At 39.1% G+C, this 21,624-nt stretch overlaps 1 protein-coding gene across 1 annotated transcript; it reads right to left on the bottom strand.

The window, feature by feature from the left end:
* Positions 1–4,087: 4,087 nt before the first annotated feature.
* Positions 4,088–14,485, bottom strand: LOC110209570 (uncharacterized). The gene is made up of 5 exons (XM_020988209.2): positions 13,932–14,485; positions 12,520–12,608; positions 12,087–12,213; positions 5,805–5,918; positions 4,088–5,226 (listed from the first exon to the last, which is right to left on the bottom strand). The coding sequence occupies exons 1-5, from the start codon at positions 14,164–14,166 to the stop codon at positions 4,217–4,219; spliced, it is 1,575 nt and encodes a 524-aa protein (XP_020843868.1). The 5' UTR covers positions 14,167–14,485; the 3' UTR covers positions 4,088–4,216.
* Positions 14,486–21,624: the final 7,139 nt, after the last annotated feature.

Genomic DNA, 21,624 nt, shown 5'->3' with positions numbered 1-21,624 from the left:
AATAGAGGTGATGTAAAAACAAAAGATAGAGATTTTTAATTGGGCATTGGTAATTTTGAAGAAAACAGTCTCATTTGAGGAACTAGATATTGTGAGGGAGGGGATGGAGACGGTGATGAGGGAGGGGACATCGAGCAATTGAAGATAGGTTTTCCAAGCTGTCTTTTATCTGCCAAATCCAGTCTCTAATCTCTGCAAGGATTCTTGTTTACCAGGCTCAGGACCTTGGAATCAGACTGAGTTTCAGATCCAATTCTGGTTTCTTAAGGCTTATCAGCCTCCTCTGTTTCTTTACCTCGGTCCTAGGCCACTGTTGCAGTATGTTAGTGGCATGTTTTATCCAGGACTAATGGTTGTTCCTCTGAGAAACTTCCTAGTTTGAGTCATGCACTGGGAAGTGTGGATGGAGGTTTACAAATGAGATAGTATTTGTATGGCACTTAGCACAGTGCCTGGCATACAATAGGTGCTATGTAAATTTCCCTTCCCTACCTTCATACCTTTACAAACATCTTTAACTGTTCATAATTCCGGAGATGTCTATCTTTACAGGGTCAATCACAATGATATGTCTTTGGATAGTCCTTCTCTGATCAAGTTTTTACTTTATTCAGTGTCTTTTTGTTTGCAGTGACTTATTGATCATTTTTTTTTAATTTCTTTTATTATTAATTTAATCCTTAACAAATTTAGGGATAGGATTGGACTTGAATTAATATTGGTAAAGGGAACCACCAAGTGAGGAAATACCTTCTACCATTGCAGGACAGACCTTCTCTGCAAGGTTGGTTGCCTGGATCACTGAGAGATTAACTAACTTGTCCAGTGTTACATAGCCAATATGTGAGAAGCAGGAGAGAGACACGAAAGCAAGGGAGACAAGTACAAGTAGCATAAAGGCAACGCATGTGGAGCTGTGACAGCCACCATTTGTACCAGCACTAGACAAAATGTTGGTTTCTAAGACGTGGCAGCAAGCAGGCTGTGTTAACCGGTTGCTGTTCATCCTTCATTTTCAAAGAGTGATAATAACATTATGGGGTGATATCTTGGGTTGTACATGAGTTGGATTGAAGTAAGGCAGAGTTACACAGTCATCAGCCTCATTCTCTCTTCCAGACAGTGGCAAAGCCGAAGTCAAGACAACTGGCCTAGGATGTAGGGGATGTTTGGCATCTTTTATGTCTGACCAAGCTCTAAGTGTTCCATAGCACCTGCTTCAGCTGCCTTCATGGGCATTGGAACAAATTGTTCTCATCCACCCATTCTGCTGGGCGAAGTCTTCACATGCTTGGGATAGGCATCACTCTAACTCACTGATGGGTTTGAGGCCTGTTGGTTACCCTCAACCTGGTTTAGCCTGTCTCTCAAGAAGGTTTTACCAGGGTATGGCTGCTGCAATGCACAGGTGAGAATTGGATGCCAGGATTCCAGTCATTAGCTTCCATCTAGTCAATTCTAAATTTCAAGTAGTTATTTTCTTCAGTGTGTATGTGTCTCTTTTATCAAGCTGCTAATTCTATTTTCATATCTTTTACCTCTCATTTGGTTTTTAGAATTTTTTTTGCTCTCTTGTTTTTTCACTCTTTCTTGAACTCTTCCAAGAATTCTTGTTGGGTTTGTATTTAGTATGCATTTTTCTTTAAGGCTTTGCTTGTAGATGTTCTCTGTCTCCCTAAGTTTCCATGGGCTGGAAAAAAATTACTGTGATTTTTTTTTTCTTGGCTTTCCCAATCAGAATTTGGTCCGGTACATTTTCTAGGTCATTGTGGAGAAGAACTAGGTGAGCTATGCAGAAATGCCTCCTTTCACTTGCTCTCTTGATTTTGCTCTCCCCCCTCCCCCACTAATGCAGTGTTAATGGAGCTGTGAATTGATCCAATAATTCTGGAAAACAATCTGGAACTATACTCCCCAAATCACAAAACTGTACATATCCTTTGACCAAGAAATACCACTAGTAGGCACATACCCCAAAGAGGTCAAAAATAGAGGGAAAGGATATATACATATTAAAACGTTTTGGGGGGGTTTTATTGTAGTAAAGTACTGAAAAGAAAATGGGCTCTGATCAGTTGAGAAATGGTCGGACAAATTGTGGTAGAAATATAGTGAGACTTATTATGTCATAAGGCATTATATATATGACAGATTCAAAGAAACAGGGGAAACATATTAATTGAAGCAGAGTGAAATGAACAGATCCAGGAGAACATTGTATACAATAACCACAATAATGGAAAGGAAAACAATTTTTAAACAAATTTTTAAAATTTAAAACTGATTAATGCACTGACCAATCATGACTTAAGAAGACTGGCAGAGAAGGGATGGACTAGAGGTACTGAATGAGATATTTTCCAGATATAATCAATTTGTTGATGTATTTTACTTGACTTTGTTTTTATTATTATTTTTTACAAGAGAAGGCTTCTATAGTGGAGGGGCGAGGAGAGGGATGAGTGAGAATGTTGTGAGAGAGGTAGAGCCGAGATGGCAGAGGGAAGCCAGCATTTTTTCTGAGTTCTCCTAATACATCCTCCCTAAAACAATTTTAAAAACATACCAAACCAAATTCTGAGTGGGAAAGCCAATAAAAGTTACATTGAGTCATTTTTCTGGTTCAGGACAGCTATGGAAGTCACAAAGAGAAGTTTGCAGATATTAGTGTGGGAGGTGGCTGGGAGTACAGCATGGATGAAGCAGAACCTGCTGTGGTCCCCATTACCCAGTTCTAGGTCACAGTTCTAGGGTAGAGAGGAACAGTCATCATCATAAGGGAGTAGGGACTCTACCTGAGTAAGGAGCAGAGCACAGTGAGTTTGGGTATGAAGAACAATGAAACCAATGAAAAGGTAGCCAGGGAAGTGGTATTATCAGGAAGGAGCCAGGTTTCAGGGAGTACAACATCAAAGAAGTGAGAAAGAAAAAAGATTTAAGAAGAAAGCCAGTTTGTTACCTATGGAGAAACCATTTCAGAGAACATAGTGGGAGGGGTAGGTAGCTTTAAAGTAGGATGTTGAAGGGAGTGGGTTGAGGAAGATGGCAATAACACTCATGGGGAATGGATAACAGGGTTTGAACAATGACAAGAGAGAATCACTGTGGTGGGAAAGGTGTGAGAGGGTAGAAGTATGTTAATAATTGAAGAATGAATTCAAGTAGGCCACCCACTATCAGGGTGAAGTCTTCCTCCGGAGTTGGGCAGCAGTAATGTATAGCCAAAAACCTGGAAGTGGGGGTTGGTGGGAGGGAGGCACAGGTGAGGCAACTGGGTTGGTGGCATTGTAGGAGGCCAGAGAGGATGCTGCTCTAGGTATCCTATCATTATATTTGTCTTCTAGCATTGACCTCAGCTTCTTAGAATGCACAATTCTTACAATGTTGGAACTTTTCCTTTATTTATTCATTCCTTTAAACAATGTTCTTTGTTTAGGTTTCCTGGTAGCCCTATTACTTTTGTTGGTGTTTCTGTTGATGTTTTTAGAGAAATACTGAGATTGGTTCTCTTTCAAGCTGTTATTCCTCCATTAGTAGAGGAAGTTACTTACCAGTCCACCAATGAAACCATACGTCCAATAAAACAGAACAAAACCACTGTGTTAGTTCACCCTCTTCCTCTAAATTCCCATTCTAGTATGTGTACCTCTGGTTTAGGCCCTAACAGGGACTTCAGCTGCCCATGTATTTTTGGAAATGAGAACTTAAAGCTATATTTTATATCGAGAGTGTCTGAAGCCAGGTTCATAATTATATATAGACCATGTGCCCAGTGAATTTGTCAGTAAAATAAAAAGCAGTTTAATAATAAAGGCAGCTAGGTGGCACAGTGAATAGGGCACTAAACCTGGAGTCAAGAAGATCCAAGTTCAAATTCAGTCTTAATTATCTGTGTAACTCTGGGCAAGTCACCTAATCTCTATCTACCTCGGTTCCTTATCTATAAAATGGGGATAATAAGGACCTACCTTCCAAAGTTATTGTGAAAATAAAAAGAGATAGTTGTAAAGTATTTTGTAAACCTCAAAGTGCTATATAAATGCCAGCTATTATTATTAACAATAATAATAATAACCTAAAGGAGAAATAGTTCTAAAAACATTTAAGTTGAGACCAACTTAAAATCTTTATTGGTTCTTGTCCCACCTTGATGTTTAGGTATTTAAAAAAATGAAAAGTCTGAATGAAGTATTCTCTGAACTTATTATTCCCCAGGTTAATCTTTGACATAACGTCGCTGATGTTGGATAACAGATGACTTACTACTGAAAACTTTCCCACATAAACTGCAAAAATAAGGTTTCTCTCCAGTATGAATTAACTGATGTCTGGTAAGGTTACGTTTAAGAGTGAAGGCTTTTCCACAGTCATCACATTCATATGGCTTTTCTTCCTTATGAGTTCTCTGATGTTGAGTAAGGGCTGATTGGTCAAAGAAGGCTTTCCCGCATTCATTACATTCATAAGCCTTCTCTCCAGTATGTGTTAGCTGATGTCGGGTAAGATTACTTTTCTGACTGAAAAATTTCCTACATTCGTCACATTCATAGGGTTTTTCTCCAACATGTGTTCGTTGATGTCTAGTAAGGGTACTTTTCAGGGTGAAAGCTTTCCCACATTCATCACATTCATAGGGTTTCTCTCCAGTATGGATTCGTTCATGTTCAGTAAGGGATGATTGTTTAGACAAGGCTTTTCCACATTCATTACATTTGTAACGCTTCTCTCCTTTATGAGTTCTTTGATGTTGAGTAAGGGCTGATCGGTCAAAGAAGGCTTTCCCACATTCATTACATTCATAAGCCTTCTTTCCAGTATGTATTAGCTGGTGTCGAGTGAGATTACATTTCCACCTGAAGACTTTCCCACATTGATAACATTCATAGAGACCTTCCCCATTATGAATTATCTGATGTAGGGTAGCAGAAGAGCAATTAAAGACTTTTTGACATTTATAGGGCTTCTTTGCAGTGTGAATTATCTGATGTTGAATAAGAGATGAGTTATCAAAGAAGGTTTTTCCACATTTGTTACATATACAGCCTCTTTCCTGAGTGGAGTCTTGTTGGGAGATAATTGACACTTGTTTTAAATCTCTCTTAGGGGAAAGAAAGTCCTCCCCTGTCTCCTCTTCAGAGTTTTCCCTCTTCTGCAACTGGTTGTCAGGTACACTGACTATTCCAAACATTGGAGTTGATTCCTGAATTTCAAGCCCACTCTCCCAGTCTGAAACAGAGAAAACACAAATGTCATCTATTCTGTTGGTAAAAATAACATACTATAGTGAAAGAGGGTAATGCAATAGAAATAAAGATCACTAGGCATTCACTGTCACTTCACAAAAAGTCCCCTTGTATTCTGGAGAGAGTCTAGGAAATAGGAGAAGTGATCAGCAAATAGAAATAGAAGAAGCCTAGGTAACTAAACAAGGTGAGCAGAGGACATGCCATCCAGAAGTGTGGTAACCAGAATAATAGATTAAGTGAAGAGATGGTGATGAGTAAGAATATCAAGAGAAGAATATGAAAAAAGGGCAGAATCTGGGAAAATTAACTTTCAGTGAATAAGGAAGGGTGGTCCCTAGAGCTGGCAGGTGATCAAAGATACTCATGAAAAGGTAAGAAAAGGAATTACAGTTAAGGAAAAGGTAATACTCCAACCAAGAAAACAGGAAAGACAGCTTTCCTCCATGAGTCCATGCCATTAACAATCTCAGTAGATCTCTGGGTCCACTGTGCTCTCTCACTAAATTGATAGAATGTAACTTCCAACAAATCCTATATTCCCAGTTTTCTTTCTCTTACCTGTAGAAATAATTTTTGGCACATGTTTCACATTAGTTCTCTGTAGCTTATGTATCCATGGCTCTTTCCCTTGCTCCAACTGGAAGATCACTTGAGGTTTAGAAATGGAAAGCCCTGTTTGTGGAGAAGGAAATAATAATAGGTGACCCTTATATAGCCTTTCAAGGTTTACCAAGTGCTTTATATCCATGGTACTATCCCCCACAATCTATGAATGAGGTATTATACCTATCATAATCCCCATTTTACAGATGAGAGACTTGAGGGTAAGTGAAGTTAAGTGATGTTCTTACGGTCACAGAGCTACTGATCAAAGGACACAGAAATGTGGCAAATGTCAGTTCTTTTGGATATGGATCCACTCATACACACTCATTTGCCCTTGATCACTCGTCAGGCTTTCAGATCACATCCAAGCCCTATGCACCACTCTTATACCCACTCAGGCTGGTGGCAGCATTGCCTATACCAGGAAGAAAAATTCCCCAGACCATTGTATTGAAAATATGGGCAATGAATGCACATTATCTAATGTCTCCTGGGGCGGAAGCCTTTACAAGCCTTCCATCTCTGATGACATGGCAATCCCCCACACCCTACAAACCACACTGAATTCCATGACTCTTTCTCCCTGCACCCATTCAGCTGAGAACCTTGTCTCATATTTTACAAAAGAAATTGAGTTTATTCACCGGGAGGTCTTTCTTTTCCCTTCTTCCTCTTCTCCTATCATTCTGGTGCCTTCTGTCACTATCACATCTTTCAAACTGGTCTTACATCATGAGGTGGCCTTACTCCTTTCCAAGGCTAACCCCTCTACCTGTTAAAGTGGTCTTATTCCATCCCATCTCCTCTAACAGACTGCCTTCTTTGCCATCCTCACTCTTTCACTTATTTTCAGTCTCTGTTTACTGGCTCCTTCCCTACTGCCTACAAATATGTTCATGTCTCCCCCATCCTGAAAAAAAACCCTTACTTGATATTTCCATCCGCAGTATCATCCTATATCTCTTCTGCCCTTTGTAGCTAAATTCATCCAAAAGGTTTTCAACAATAGTGCTTCCATTTTCTCTCCTCTTTTCCTCTTCTTAACCTCTTAGAATCTGACTTCTTACCTTACCATTCAACCAAAACTGCTCTTTCCAAAGTTACCAATAATCTCTTAATTGTCAAATCCAATGGCTTCTTTTTCATTTCTCCTCACTACAGCATTTGACTCTGTTGATCATTTTGTCCTCCTTGATAACTCTCTTCTGTCCAGGTTTTCAGGGTACCATTCTCTCCTGCTTCTCCTCCTACCTGTCTGACAATTCCTTCTCAGTCTCCTTTGCTGGATCTTCATGTAGATCATGTCTTTTAATGACAGTTGTCCCTCAAAGTTCTATCCTGGGTCATCTTTGCTTCTCCCTCCTTTACTGATCTCACCAGCTCCCATAGATTTAATTATAATCTCTATGCTGATGATTCTCATATACCTATATTGCCCTACCCTCACTGCTGACCTCTAATCTCACATCTCCATCTGCCTTTCAGACATCTCAAACAGGATGTCCAGTAGACACCTTCAACTCAACATGCCCAAAACTGCACTTGTTTTTTCCCCCTAAATGCCCCCCCACACACACACACATACCTATTACTGTAGAGAGCAAGACCATCCTCTAAGGCCCTAGGAGTCTAGGAGGCTAAACTAGGAGCCTAGTCACAACCTAGGAGTCATCCTGGACTCCTCACTATCTCTCACCCCCCATTTCCAATCTTTGGCTAAGGCCTATTGATTTCACCTTTGCAACATCCCTTGATTATGCCCCTTTGTCCCCTCTAACATTGCCACCAGTCTATTACAGGCCCTCATCACCTCACTCTAAGAAATGATTCATTTGGACCTTTCCTCTATTCCAATCAGTATTAATCAGTTTGATATTTTACATAAATTATATAGGGATAATTAGATAAGATAGGTTCTTATAATAGGCCTTTATAATGGGCCTTAAACTTTAATGTTATGCTCACTACTTGTCTACTACTTATGAAGCTCACTTGCACAACCACAAGAATGTAAACAAAGATATCTCCATCCTGTTTCACTCAAATTCCATGTGTAAACCCAGCATGGGTGGGATACCTTGATGCTTTGGAAAGTCCCTGAACTTATTTTTGTACCTCCGGACCATTCTCTCTTGTCCAACATGAGCAGATAACTATCTTAAGACCGCTCAGTCAGTGGAGATGTCCCTTGCTTCACCCAACCTGTGACCCCTTGCTGATATGTCATTTTTGGCCTTCAAGAGCAAGGTCTATTAAACAATGAGATTCTGTATCTTAGATTCTGTATTTTACCATGCTTCTTTTGCATATTTGGGTATCAAACCCTATAAAAACAAGGTCCTGGAAGAAGGGGGCATCTCAGATCATGAGGAAGATCTGAGATCCACTTCAGTAGAGTGGACCGTGCATCCTTTAATAAAATGACATTGGCTCAGAGTTCTGCCTCAGTGTTTTTTCTTACAGAATGGGCGATCATAATCCCCACATCACGCCCAGATTATTGTAATAGCTTGGTGGTGGGTCTGCCTGCCTCAAGTTCCTCCCCACTCCAATCTAATCTCTATTCGCTTGTCAAAGTAATTTTCACCCGCCTACGCAATAAACTCAGGTGGCCCCCTGTCATCTCCAGGATCAAATACAACATCCTCTGTTTGTTTGTCATTTAGAGCCCTTCACAAGCTACTCCCACCTTTGTCCCTCACCTCTCCAATCTTCTTACACCTCACTCCCTGACACAACACCTACTCTTGGATCCAGCGGCATTGGCCTCCTGGCTGTTCCACAGACAAGACACCTCTTGGCTCCAGGCATTTTCTCTGGCTTTCCCCCCATGCTTGGAATGCTTTCCTTCTTCATCTCTGCCTACTACCTTCCATGGCTTCCTTTAAGTCTCAACTTAATCAGACAAAGCAAAAGCAAAAATAGAACCAATTAAAAGAGATAATTAGGAAACTACAACTTGCTAAAAGGTACTGTAGACAATGAAGTATTATCAGTACTGAAGATACATGCACCAAAATGGCAAAGCATCCTAATTCTTAAAGGAAAAGTTAAATGAGTTACAGAAAGAAAAAACAGTAAAATCACATTAGTGGGGCAATATCAATTTACCCTTCTCAGAACTAGATAAGTCTAGCCATAAAATAAATCAGAAAGAAGTTAAGGGGAAGAATAGAATTTTAGAAAAGTTAGACATGATAGACTTCTGAAGAGATCTGAATGAGAATAAAAATAAAAAATTCCTCAGCTGTACATGGTACCTTCATAAAACTTGGCTATGTATTAAAGCATAAAAAGCTCTTAAGCAAATGCAGAAAAGCAGAAATATTACATGTACCCCTTTCTGACCATAATGCAATAAATATTACATTCAATAAAGGGCCCTGGAAGCACAGATTAAAGATTAGTTAGAAACTAAATAAGCTAATCCTAAAGAATGAGTGGGTCACATCACACCTATCAGATTAGCCAACATGACAAAAAAGGGAAATGACAAATGTTGGAGAATATGTGGGAAAATTGGAACACTAATACATTGTTGGTGGAGTTATGAAATGATTCAACCATTTTGGAGAACAACTTGGAACTATGCCCAAAGGGCTATAAAAATGTGCATACCCTTTGACCCAGCAATAGCACATCTAGGGCTATATCCCAAAGAGATCATACAAATGGGAAAAGGACCCACATGTACAAAAATATTTATAGCAGCTCTTTTTGTGGTGGCAAAGAGTTGGAAATTGAGGGGATGCCCATCAATTGGGGAATGGCTGAGCAAGTTGTGGTATATGAATGTAATGGAATGCTATTGTGCTATAAGAAATGATGAGCAGGCTGACTTCAGAAAAACCTGGAAAGGTCTGATGCTGAGTAAAGTGAGCAGAACCAAGAGAACATTGTGCACAACAACAGCCATGTTGTGCGATGACTAATATTGATAAACTTAACCCTTCCCAGCAATAGAAGGATCTAAGACATCTCCAAAGGCCTCGTGATGGAAAATGCTATCCACATTCAAAGAAAGAACTATGGAATTTGAATGCAGATCGAAGCATACTATTTGCTATTTTTTTCTCTTCTGTTGACTTTTGTTTCCTCTTTCTGGTGGCTCCTAATATGTTTAATAGGAATTTATCTGCATAGCCTATATCAGATTGTGCGCTATCTTGGGGAGGGTGGTGGGGAGAAAGGGGGAGAAAAATTTTAAACTCATAAGCATATGGAAGTGATTATTGATAAATCAAAAAAAAATTTTAGAAAATTTAAAAATTTTAAAAAAAGATTAACTACAAAAAAAAGTTTATGACCAAATATGAAATAGAGAAGCTTATGGGAAGTACGGATGATTTTGATTATATGAAATATGATTTATGCTCTATTAGATCTGTATTCCAAGGAGAACAAAGAAAAAGGAAAAGGACCTATATGTACAAAAATATTTAGAGCAGCTCTTTTTGTGATAACAAAGAATTGGAAATTGAAGGGAAGCCTATCAATTTAGAATGACTGAACAAGTATGGTATATGATTGTGATGGAATAATGTTGTGCTACAAGAAATGATGAGGAGGATGATTTCAGAAAAACCTGGGAAGACTTATGTGAACTGATGCAAAGTGAAATGAGCAGAACCAGGAGGACATTGTACACTGTAACAATACTATTGTAAAGATGATCAACTGTAAAAGACTTAACTATTCTAATCAATACAATGATCCACAACAATTCCAAAAGACTCACAATGCTTTCCACCTTCAGAGAGAGAACTGATGAACTCAGAGTGCAGAATGAAGCATATCATTTTGTACTTTCTCAATTTTTCTTTTTCTTTTCTTTTTCTTTTTGTAACATGGCTAATATAGAAATGTTTTACATGACTTCACATGTATAATGGAGATATATTGCTTGCCTTCTCAATGGATGAGGATGGGGCTGGAACAAAGGAAAGAATTTAGAACTCAAAATTAAGAAAAAAAACTCTATAAGGAAGCCTTTCCTAACCTCTAGTTCTAGTGCCTTCCTTCTCTTAATTATTTTCTATTTCTCTTGTATACAGCTTGTATATATTTGTTGCTTGTTGCCTCCTCCATTAGATTGTGAGCTTCTTCTGGGCAGGGGCTATCTTTTGTCTCTTTTTGTATCCCCAGCTGACACAGAGTAGGTACTTAATAAATGTTTACAGACTGACATCTTGTCCCTCTTTTGTGCAACGACTGTGTACTTACTATCCACTTTCCAGTTTCAGTTTCACCAGTAACACTAGTACTTCATTCTTGCTTTCCACATATAGTTAATAATTGCTTCAAATACTAACTCTACACAATAAGTACTACACCAGTTACCACTGTCAGAGAATAATCTCGTTGCCTTTTTGTGGGTAGGGGTGAGGAGCTAGATAACTACTGTAGACAGATAGCTTTATACACTTCCCTTTCTCTGAGCACCTGACTGCCTGATACCAGAATTCACAACCCTAAAACTCTTGCTCTATAGAGAATGCAAAAAGGCTCACATGATAATAGAGTTGGAATAACCTTAGAGATCACTCATCCTCCTTATTTGAGAGGTGAGGAAAGCAAGGTCCAAGCCGTGGAAGTGATGTGACTTGCCCATGATCACATGGCTGAAAGGTAGAAGAGCCGAGATGTGAACCTAGACTTCTGTGTTCTTCAGTTGACTACAGCAGAAAAGCAAATGACAAAAGAAGCCAGGACTACAGGGGAGGAAGCTTATATGAAGGATCTACCAAAGGTATTGATGGTCAATCTGCTGATATTCCCTCTAAAGACATAATTGTGTGTCAGTTTTAGGATTATTGTTACAAAGAGTTGTGAGTTATTCAAAGAGGCACTGGCCACCACCTTTGCTTTCTTGACCCACTAATCCTAAATTCAATACTTGACTCCCATATTTGCCTTCTACTTCCCTTTCAGTGTTCACCCCTCTTCTCCTCACCTCCTAAATCCTAGAGTTTTTCTCCCTTTACCTCTTCTATTTGTTCTTATTCCTGAAAAACTAAGACCTCTTAAAAGTTCTCATGCTTTATTTGGTCCCATCTATGGTGACCTTCACAGTTACACAACAGTCACTGTAGCTTCAAAACAGTTCCTATGGGCATGTTTCATGACCAATAAAACAAGTAACTCCATTCTCCTCTCTGCATTCACTCCCATTGAGTGAACAGGAATATTTTAACGTACTACAGATACTGAATCACAGGTGAAAGTCATTCTTACCCAGTGAAACAAGGTTCCCGTAGTTCTCCAGCATCACATCCCTGTAAAGGTCTCTCTGAAAAGGGTTCAGCTGTTCCCACTCCTCCTGGGTAAAATCCACAGCAACATCCTTGAATGTTACTGATTCCTGAAATATAAGCACATTCTTACTGGACTCCTTCATTCTGAAGGAAAAGGTGAAATTTAAAACATCTTGAGAAATAGACGGAAAGTACAGGGTGTGGTACTGATGATATTAGACTTGGAGTACTGTGGGATAGGAAATAAAATGGATATATGTGCCTGTCCTTGGACCTTTCTAATTAAGAGCCCTAAGCATCTAGATAATATTCCATAAAATACATCCATTAGGTTGAAGTTCATCCTCTTAAAGAAGTCACCATACTCTAAAATCACAACTGCATTTCAGGGAAGAAAGAGGAAAGCAACTCACCTTGTATTTGACTGTCAGGAATACAGCTGCTATCTCCTTCTTTTCTGTATTCCCTTCTCGAAGAAAGGCAGAATCCTGAGAATATTGGGCTAGAAGGGAAAAAAAAAGGGAAATGAGTCTTGGAGGGCTCAGACTCCCAAGGATGGAATTCTCTATATATTATCTGGGAGTCATCTCTCTATCTCTAAATAATTTAAAAGAGGGAGCTCTGAGGGAGGTCTGGCATAAAAGCTCTGCTCTTTCCCAGGATCAAAGATAAAGGCCACTATTACCTGACACTTTACTTTGTCCCTTTGCTTCTAGAATGTTTCAGATCTGTGTTTCTAATTCAGAAAATATAGCTTGAATATAACAAAAGTGTCTTCATGTAATCTGGGATATAATGCTTAACCTCTGTAATTCATTTAATCTTTGCCTTTAATGAAGGAAAATATGTCCATTTTCTTCCACAACCCACTTGATATATAAAGAATCAACTCTAACTTCCTTAAAGTGGCCTTAGGATATAAGAAGTAATATGGTATAGTGTGAAGAACAAAGAACTGGAAATCAGGAAACCTGGGTTATGGCTCTAGTTCTAGAATTACTTGTATGACCAAAGAAAAAAACTTAATGTCTCATTCACTATCCTTTTTTGGGGGGGAAAGGGAGAAGACAGGAGGGAGGAGGAGCGGGGAGCAGGGAGCTGGTCCAAGCTTGTGACTTAATTGGTGTAGGGACATAGATTAGCAACTTCTCTGCAAGTTATAGTCTCAGAGCGTTATCTGCAGGACTGAGAGGTTGTGACCCGTCCGGGATAACACTGACATTATGTGTCACAGGTTGAGACTTAAACCCAGGTCTTTCTGAAATTGAGACTGATTTTCTATCTACCTTAGCTCCCAGTCTCTCTGTCTACTATCTATAAAATAGGAATAATACCAGAGGAGACTGTATATTAATGAGAGCAATTCCATAAACCACTAATGAAGATCAGTTTTATTACTTCAGAGTAAATTATCTCATAACCTGCTTACTTCACAGCATCTTATTCTATTAAGATCATATGAGATTAGAGATGGGAAAGAAAGTAAAATATTAGGTGTGTCAAGCTTTTAATAGTAAGTAATTCTTACTACTGCTCATTCCTTATCTCAGATACATATTTAAGACAAAAACTGTATGTATTTTTAGAAGGCTCTCTCTATATGTGTTTGTAGTGAAAGGGGAGGAAGATATCTGTGCTCTTAAGGAGGCTGCCTGTTTTCTCCATCTCATACACAGTGAAACAGAAAGGAGGTGCAAACTACCGGATATGGTGGAAAAGCTTATGTAGAAGTGTAAATTACACTCATTCAACAAAACTAGGGACAGCCCTAACCAGGTCATGGCCAGGTTCTTTTCCCCAATTCTCAATTTTTGGCCCTTCTCACCTCTGGCCCCAGACCTTTGGATCAAATTCTCCACCATAGTCACTGCTTTCTTACTGCCCTCTGGTTGTTGTGCTCCCAACCAACTTCTTGGGGAGAACAGGCAGGAATTACTGTGATAGACATGAACCAGACCTTCTCTGTGTGGAATTCTGGACTCAAGCTTGGACCTCCAAGTTCCTGGAGTGGGTTCAGTGTCTGCCAGTCCCTCTTGGACTGAAATGACCTGAAAGTCCATGGAATGGGTCTTCTAGTTTGGACTCCTTATCCTTTTCTGGAATTTCAGATTCTCTTGCAGACAAAGGGTCTTAAGGCATCTGAGGGACAGCGAAGGCACAGGTTCCAACAGGAACTTCTTTTGATAAGGGAGGGAAGGCCAACTATCTGTTTTCCTGGCAGAGAGACAACCTCCTGGTACTGCACAGACTGGATCACTGTAAGGTTAACAGGCATAGAATAAAGAACAAATCAACACTAGGGACTCAACAACCATAGCCTCTTGTTTCAAACTCAAGGTCCTATATTCAGGGAAAGCCAAGGACCCTAAACATGCAAATGATCCAGAATATGAGCACCAAGTAATAATGACACTATAATTTAATAATTATAGAGTTCCTAATGTTCGTTCAGATGCCATCACATAGGCATACAGATACACGAACATGTATAACGCATATGAATACATGCTGACACATTCAGTCTCTACCTTTATTCTAAGAAGTTACACAAACTACTACTCCCCCCACCCACCAGTCAAAACCAAACTCCCAAATCTGGATCAGATACAAAGGCACACATTTATTTTTAATCAAATTTTAGTGATATCTTCTGTTTTTACATTGAATAAATTTTCCCCTGGATACCCTTCTCTCCTCCCAAAGAAATATACCATATAACATTTTTTAAGAGTAAAAAAAAATTCACCAAAACTGATCAGTACATTAAAAAATCTGATAATATGTGCATGTTCCACACTCCACGTATACTGTCCTCCTGCCTCTCAAAGAAACAGAACAATGTATCTTCTCATATTTCTTCTTTGGGACCAAGATTATTCTTCATAGTTTCAAAATATGTATCTTCAATTGCTTTGTCATTGTTGTTCATTCTATTTACATTGATGTAATTATTGTGTATGTTGTTTTCCTAGTTCTGATTACTTCACTTTGTATCAGTTCATGTTAGTCTTTCCATGACTCTCTATATTCATCATGTTAGTTGTTTCTCACAGTATAATAATATTCCATTACACTCATGCACCACAATTTGTTTAGCTATTTTCCAATCAATGAGCATCTATCTATTTTGTTTCTGGTTCTTCACTGTAACAAAAAATGCTGCAATATACGGGTATACATGGAGCTTTTCTTTTTGACAATTACCTTGCTGGGGTTTGTACCTAGTAATGGAATCTCTAGGTAGAAGGTAATGGTTATTTCAGTCACTTTATTTGCATAATTCTAAATTACTTTGCATAATTATTGAACAAATTCTCAGCTCCACTAACCATGCATAATTGTGCCTGTTCTTCCACAACTTCCCCAACACTATTTTCATCATTTGTCATCTTTGCCATTTTAGTGATTATGAGGTAAAATTTCAAGGTTCTTTGATTTACATTTCTCTTATTATCAGTGATCTGGAACATTCTTTCATATGGTTGTCAATAGTTTGCAATTCTTCTATTGAGAACTATCTGTTCATAATTGTTTGTTCACTCACCTGCTAGGAAATGGCTTTTGGTCTTTTATATTTCTTTTGCCTATTTATCTTTGATGCTAAACCCTTATCCAGGGAATATGACACATAGATTTATTTTCCCATTGACTTCTCTTTTTATCCTAGATGCATTAATTCTATTTATGCAAATTTTAAAAAATTTCATGTAATTAAAATTATTTTATCTTTTACAATTATCTCTATCCATTACTTGATTAAGAATTCATCTCCTGCCTGTAGGTACCAAAGGTATATGATCTGTTTCTCTTCTAAAATTTTTATGGTATGATTTTTAATATCCAGGTGATATATTCATTTTGAATTTATTATATAGTATAAGATGTTAGTCGAAACTTAATTTCTGCCAGAATGATCGCCAGTTTTCCCACTAGTTCTTATCAAGTAGTGAGCTCTTTCCTAAGTAATTTACATTTATGTTTTTGTCAAAAACTAGATTACTGAGTTCTATCATTTTTTATTTTTGTCTAGTCAATCTCACTATTATTTAACAAATAACAAATGGTTTTGCTGATTGCTACTTTTCAAGAGTTTGAGGTCATACATTTACTTTAAGCCCTAAATTCCTCCCCCAACCACAACTTCATTTTCAGTGGATGACGTTTCAAACTTTATTTATGGGAGAAGAAACCAGTTCATTCAGTAGCAATTCTTCATAGAATTCCATTTCTGTCTATGGTCTCATCCTTCCCTTCAATCTCAGAGGGAGAAGTGACCTTTTCTAAAACCAACCACTGGATTCCATCCTCTCCTACCTCCTCTAGTATCCATGTTCCCAAATTTTCTCTTCCCTCTTCAGCACCTTCAACATCTCCTTTTGTACAGGTTTACAATGGATTTCATGAAAATAAATCTGAATGCACTTTACAGTACTATTGCCCTTCTGTATCTCCATCTTGTCCACAAGTACACTGTCCACATGCATCACTGACTGAATTACTTGGAAGAGAAATGCAAATTAATTTAACAACTTTAAGGTTTCACCTAAGACCCAGCAAATTGACAAAGAAGACAATAGACAGTAAGAGTCAATATTGAAGAGACTGTGGGAAGACCTGCACACTAATACACTATTAGTAGAGTTTTGAATTGGTCCAACTATTCAAAAAACAATTTGGAATTATATGGGGGGGAAAGTCACTAAATTATTCATAGGTTTCAACTCAGAGCTCCCACTGCTGGGTACATACCTTAGGCAGTCAAAGGCAGAAAGGTCCCCTATTGATCAAAATATTAAAAGCAGAACTTTTTTGTGTTAGGAAAGAACTGAAAACAAAATGGGCACCTCTCTACTGAGGAAAGGCTAGATAAACTATGATGTCTAAATGTCATGTATTGTAGTCCTGTAAAAAAAAATAATTATGACACATCTAGAAAAATAAGGAGAAAATATGTATCATTAGATTGTGAGCTACTCAAGAGTAGGGACTGTCTTTTGCCTCTTTGTAACACCAGTACTTACTTAGTACAGAGCCTGGCATATAGTAGGTGCTTAATAAATGTTTATTGATATTCATAGCAGCTCTTTTTGTGGTGGCAAAGAATTGGAAATTGAAAGGATGCCCATCAATTGGGGAACGGCTGAACAAATTGTGGTATATGAATGTAATGGACTACTATTGTTCCTTAAGAAATGATGAGCAGGCAGATTCCAGAAAAACCTGGAAAAACTTACATGAACTGATGCTGAGTGAAGTGAGCAGAACCAGAACATTGTACAGTATCAGCGACATTGTGTGATGATCAGCTGTGACTGACTTCCTTCTCAGCAATACAGTGGTCCGAGACAAGTTCATAAATGTTTATTGACTGACTAACTGAATTTATGCAGAGTGAATTAAATAGAACCAAGAAGACAATATAAATCAAGGGAAAACCAATACGATGAAAAGAGCAGTAAGAGAAAACTGAATGCTCAATAATTATAAAAGCTTATCTTGGCACTGGTGAAGAGATGAGGAATCATATCTCTCTTCTTTCACTGGAAGAGTGGGGGCCTATGTGGGTGGACGACAGTACCGACAGGTGAGGTTGATGTGCTGGTGGGCTCTGCGGAACTGTTTGCTTCCCCTTTGTTGCAAAGGAGGGATGGAGGATGGGGGAGGGGAGGAGGTGAATCAAGCAATCAAATCGATCAGCAAGCATTTATTTAGGCATTGGGTATACAAATATAAAGAATAAAAATAAATGGATCAAAAACCAAAAAGTCATGCACTTGAACTGACCTTATGGTACACTCTCCCACCAAATGAGCTTTCCTGTATGTGGGGGTTGGGGGAAGAGAGACAGGTGGAGAGGGGAGGGAGCGGGTGTTATGTCCTTGCACCTTCCCATCCCCTCCAAATAAGGCTGGAGAACAACTGTCACAGGGAGCTGGGCTTTTGTTCGAAAAGGGGCGAGGGTCGGGTGGGGAGTGTTATCGTTTCATGGGGCAGAGATAACATTAGGCGTCTGAAGATCTGGGTGCGAATCCATGACTTGGATCCCCAGAGACCCCCTCCCCTTGTTGATCCGGCCGCTTCCTTCAGGCCACACATAAATGTACACATATGAACACACATACAGACATATACAGATACACACGCATGTATGTACCACCGTCCCACCTGAGCCGGTCCACACAAGTCCCGAGCTCCAAGTCCCAAGCCGAACGACGCCTGCGCACACGTTAACGCCCCGCGCGGACTCTACTTCCCAGCAGCCTTAGCAGGTTCTCTGCCCCAGGCTCCTAAAGATTGAACCACTCCAAGTGGAAAGGTCTTCTGGGAAATTGAATCCAAGTCCCCATACTCTGGGAGTCTAGCTCCTCTGGGAAATGTAGTCTGGGATTTCCTTCTGCGCAGGCTCAGAGAGGGTCCTGGGCAGAGGCAGGTCACCATGGTAACTGCCACTTGCTTGTGGTCAGTACAGATGGGGAAACTGAGGCCCAGAGTTGGCTAGAGAGGAAGCGACTACCAGAAACACTTACAGTTAGTAATCTGCAGAGTCCGGAACTGAAGGTGGGACTGGCCCCACCCTGCCCAGGGAAGGGGAGAAGCCTGGAGTCACCTGGAGCCATGACGCCTTCCACCCAACACGCACATTAGCTACTGTAGACGAAGGGAGTCAGCCAAATCAATCTGAATCTTAAGGTCCTGGGTTTTGCTTTGTAGTTCACAGTGCCCACCCAGATCAATATCAAATGAATAATCAACATGGTCATCACAAAAACCTTCCACTGAAATGCGAATTAAGAGAAATTGGAATAGCTTTAGAACCGAAATGATGTAACAGTTTTAAGATTCATTGGTCTTAGAGTAGGAAGAGACCTTAGAGGTCATCTAATCTGGTGCAGGATACCTTCTACAATATTCCTCGACGACGACTGTCCAGTGAGGCTTGAACACTGCAAGTACAGAGAATCTTCATTTTATACCAGTTAGACCACTTGCTCTCCCAATTTGGTTAGCCATTCCCCAATCAATGAACATTTTTGCCAGGTTTTGTTTTGTTTTGTTGCTACCACAAAAAGTGCTGCTATATTTTGGTGTATATAAAGACTTTCTTTTTATCAGTGACCTCCCTGGAGTCACTTAACACAGGAATATCTAATTCAAAAAGTATGGACATTTTAGGCACTTTATTTACATAATTCCAAATTACTTTCTGGAATAGTGGAATAGCCTACCAACCATGCATTTGTGTACCTGTCCTTTTACAACCCCTCCAACATGATTTCCATCCTTTATCATCTTTGCCAATTTAATGGGTGTGAGGTGATGCCTTATTATTTTGACTTGCATTTCTCTTTGTGATTTAGAGTATTCTTCCATATGGTTGTTAATGGTTTGCTATTCTTTTGAAAACTGTTGTTGATCACTTTTGAACACTTATCTGTTTTGTACAGAGAGCTCCCAATGTGGAAAATCCCCCACTGATGCAGATCAGCAACTTTTGTATAATGTGTAGGTTTGAATTATTGCAGCATTTGCATAAAGGATAGATAATGGAGCTTGGAGTCAGTAGAACCGGTTTCAAGTTCTGCTCCCGAGCCATACTAGCTGTATGATATGGGCATGCCCCTTAATCATCAAGTAGTTATTAACTGCCTATTATAGCCCAAGGACTGTGCTGGGCACTGGGAATACAAATATAGTAAATGAGATTGTATTCATTCTAACTGGATTTTTTTGGTGTCCTAGGCAACATTTTAGCTGGCATTTTATGGTGCTTAAAGTTTGCAAAGGTTCATGTACATCATCTCATTTGATACTCACAGGTAATAGTACTCCATCTATTTTCCATCAGTATTTTTTGGATTCCACTCTTTCATCGTAACTCCTTTTCCCCCATCCCACCCACTTCTCCAAGGAAAAGTTCATTGCCAGGAAACTCATCATCACAGATATTGCTTCAGCTTTGGTACTATCATGAAATGATGTAGGACCCAAATCCTCATGATTAGATGGAAGGAATATTTTTGTTGTAGGCCACTTCAGTATGAGGAAGAAGGGGTATATGCAGAGTGAGTTAGAATAGGGGTTCTTAGCTTTTGTTGTGTCATAGACCCTTTTGGCAGTCTAATGAAGCCTATGGAAGCCTTCTCAGAATAATGTTTTTAAATGCATAAAATAAAATACACTGTTTTACAATGGAAACTAATAATATTAAAATTACCAATTAAAAAAAATAAGTTTATAGACCCCCCAGCTTGAGAACTTCTGAGCTAGAGGAGCCAGTATTTATCTGATTAACTCATAACTGGGGTATTCAAAGGTATTTCAGATTTGCTTACCCTAAATTAGAGCATCCAGATCCCTTCATGTACCGTAAACAATGGCACATAAGCTAAATGGGTCAGGCAGTGATTGGGCTAGGTCTGAGTAGCTGAACTTGGAGAAAGCTTCAACTCCCTGGACAAAATAAATATGTGAAACTAAAGGCTGGAAGACAAGTGAATGTGCACATTTCTTAGTACCCTTCACGTATGACTATAGCCATATAGTTTGTACATTGTTCAATAAACCCTGTTGTTAGATCAACTTAAGGTGAACAAGGCAGTAACTTTGTTCCTTGAACTTCTGAACCTATGTCTCAGGGGATAAGGGGACTTAGGATCTCCTCTGAGTATATGGTGATATGGTGGTGGTGGTGGTGGTGGTTGTTTATTGTAAATATAATTTTGTGGTTGCCACAGTCAGAGTCATGTATTCACAAAGGACTCATCACTTCAGGCTTCTGTGGAAGAAGGTTGTGGAAGGAGCAGGAGAATAGATAGAGACAAGTCCAAAAAGAAGAAAATTGTGTAATTGGCTTGAAGTAGTTTGGACTAGTGTAGTATACCAGAAATTGAATTTGGGGAGGAGAAATTTGGCAAATTTTGGAAGAAACTGAAGGAAATTTGAAGGAGAGCTATCTCTAGATCCAGTTACTGCTCCGTGGTCTATATCTAGGTTGTAACAGCAGCAAGATCAAGGACACTTTTAAAGATGCCATAAAAGATTAGGGAGGACTAGGAGAGGAACATGAAAAGAAACTCAAGAAGGATAAAAGGTTGGGGAGACAAGGCAAAGAGTAAGAAGAGATAAGTGGAACAAAAACAGGGTTAAATAAATTGGTAGGATGGTTTAATAGGTGGGGCAAATTGGTTGTGTAAAGTGTTAACTTTAAAGTTAAGAACTTTTTAAAGAGTTTTAACCAGATGATTAGGGTTAAGGTGTAAACACCCACAAATAGTTTTAAAAGAAGAAATTATGCAGTGACTTGCATTGAGTGTGTCATGCTTATATTTCTGTCATAGTCTAGTGGCTATTATCAATGTTCTAAATATAGGATGATCTCCCTCCTAGAGGAGGTGAAGGGATTAGAATACTTCTCCACATTCCAGGGTAAGGGACAATACTTAGTTCCTCAAAAAAGTGAAAGTAAAGCTTCAGTGGAGAAAAAGAGTGGAGGAGGACAAACTTGATCTTTATCAGGA

This window comes from Phascolarctos cinereus, unplaced genomic scaffold (genome assembly GCF_003287225.1).
Source record: "Phascolarctos cinereus isolate Bilbo 61053 unplaced genomic scaffold, phaCin_HiC Scaffold_2;HRSCAF=192, whole genome shotgun sequence".
Classification (NCBI taxonomy): Eukaryota; Metazoa; Chordata; class Mammalia; order Diprotodontia; family Phascolarctidae; genus Phascolarctos; species Phascolarctos cinereus.
The sequence above is the reverse complement of the archived record's forward strand: the minus strand, read 5'-3'. Positions and strand labels throughout refer to the sequence as shown.

Excerpts from the sequence above, each read along its gene's own strand:
- LOC110209570 (XM_020988209.2), bottom strand. The coding sequence starts at position 14,166 with ATGGACTTTCAGGTCATTTCAGTCCAAGAGGGACTGGCAGACACTGAA. Across the intron at positions 5,919-12,086 it reads CGGGAACCTTGTTTCACTGG|GGCTTTCCATTTCTAAACCT; the intron begins GTAAGAATGACT and ends CTCCACAAACAG. Across the intron at positions 5,227-5,804 it reads GCCAAAAATTATTTCTACAG|ACTGGGAGAGTGGGCTTGAA; the intron begins GTAAGAGAAAGA and ends TCTCTGTTTCAG.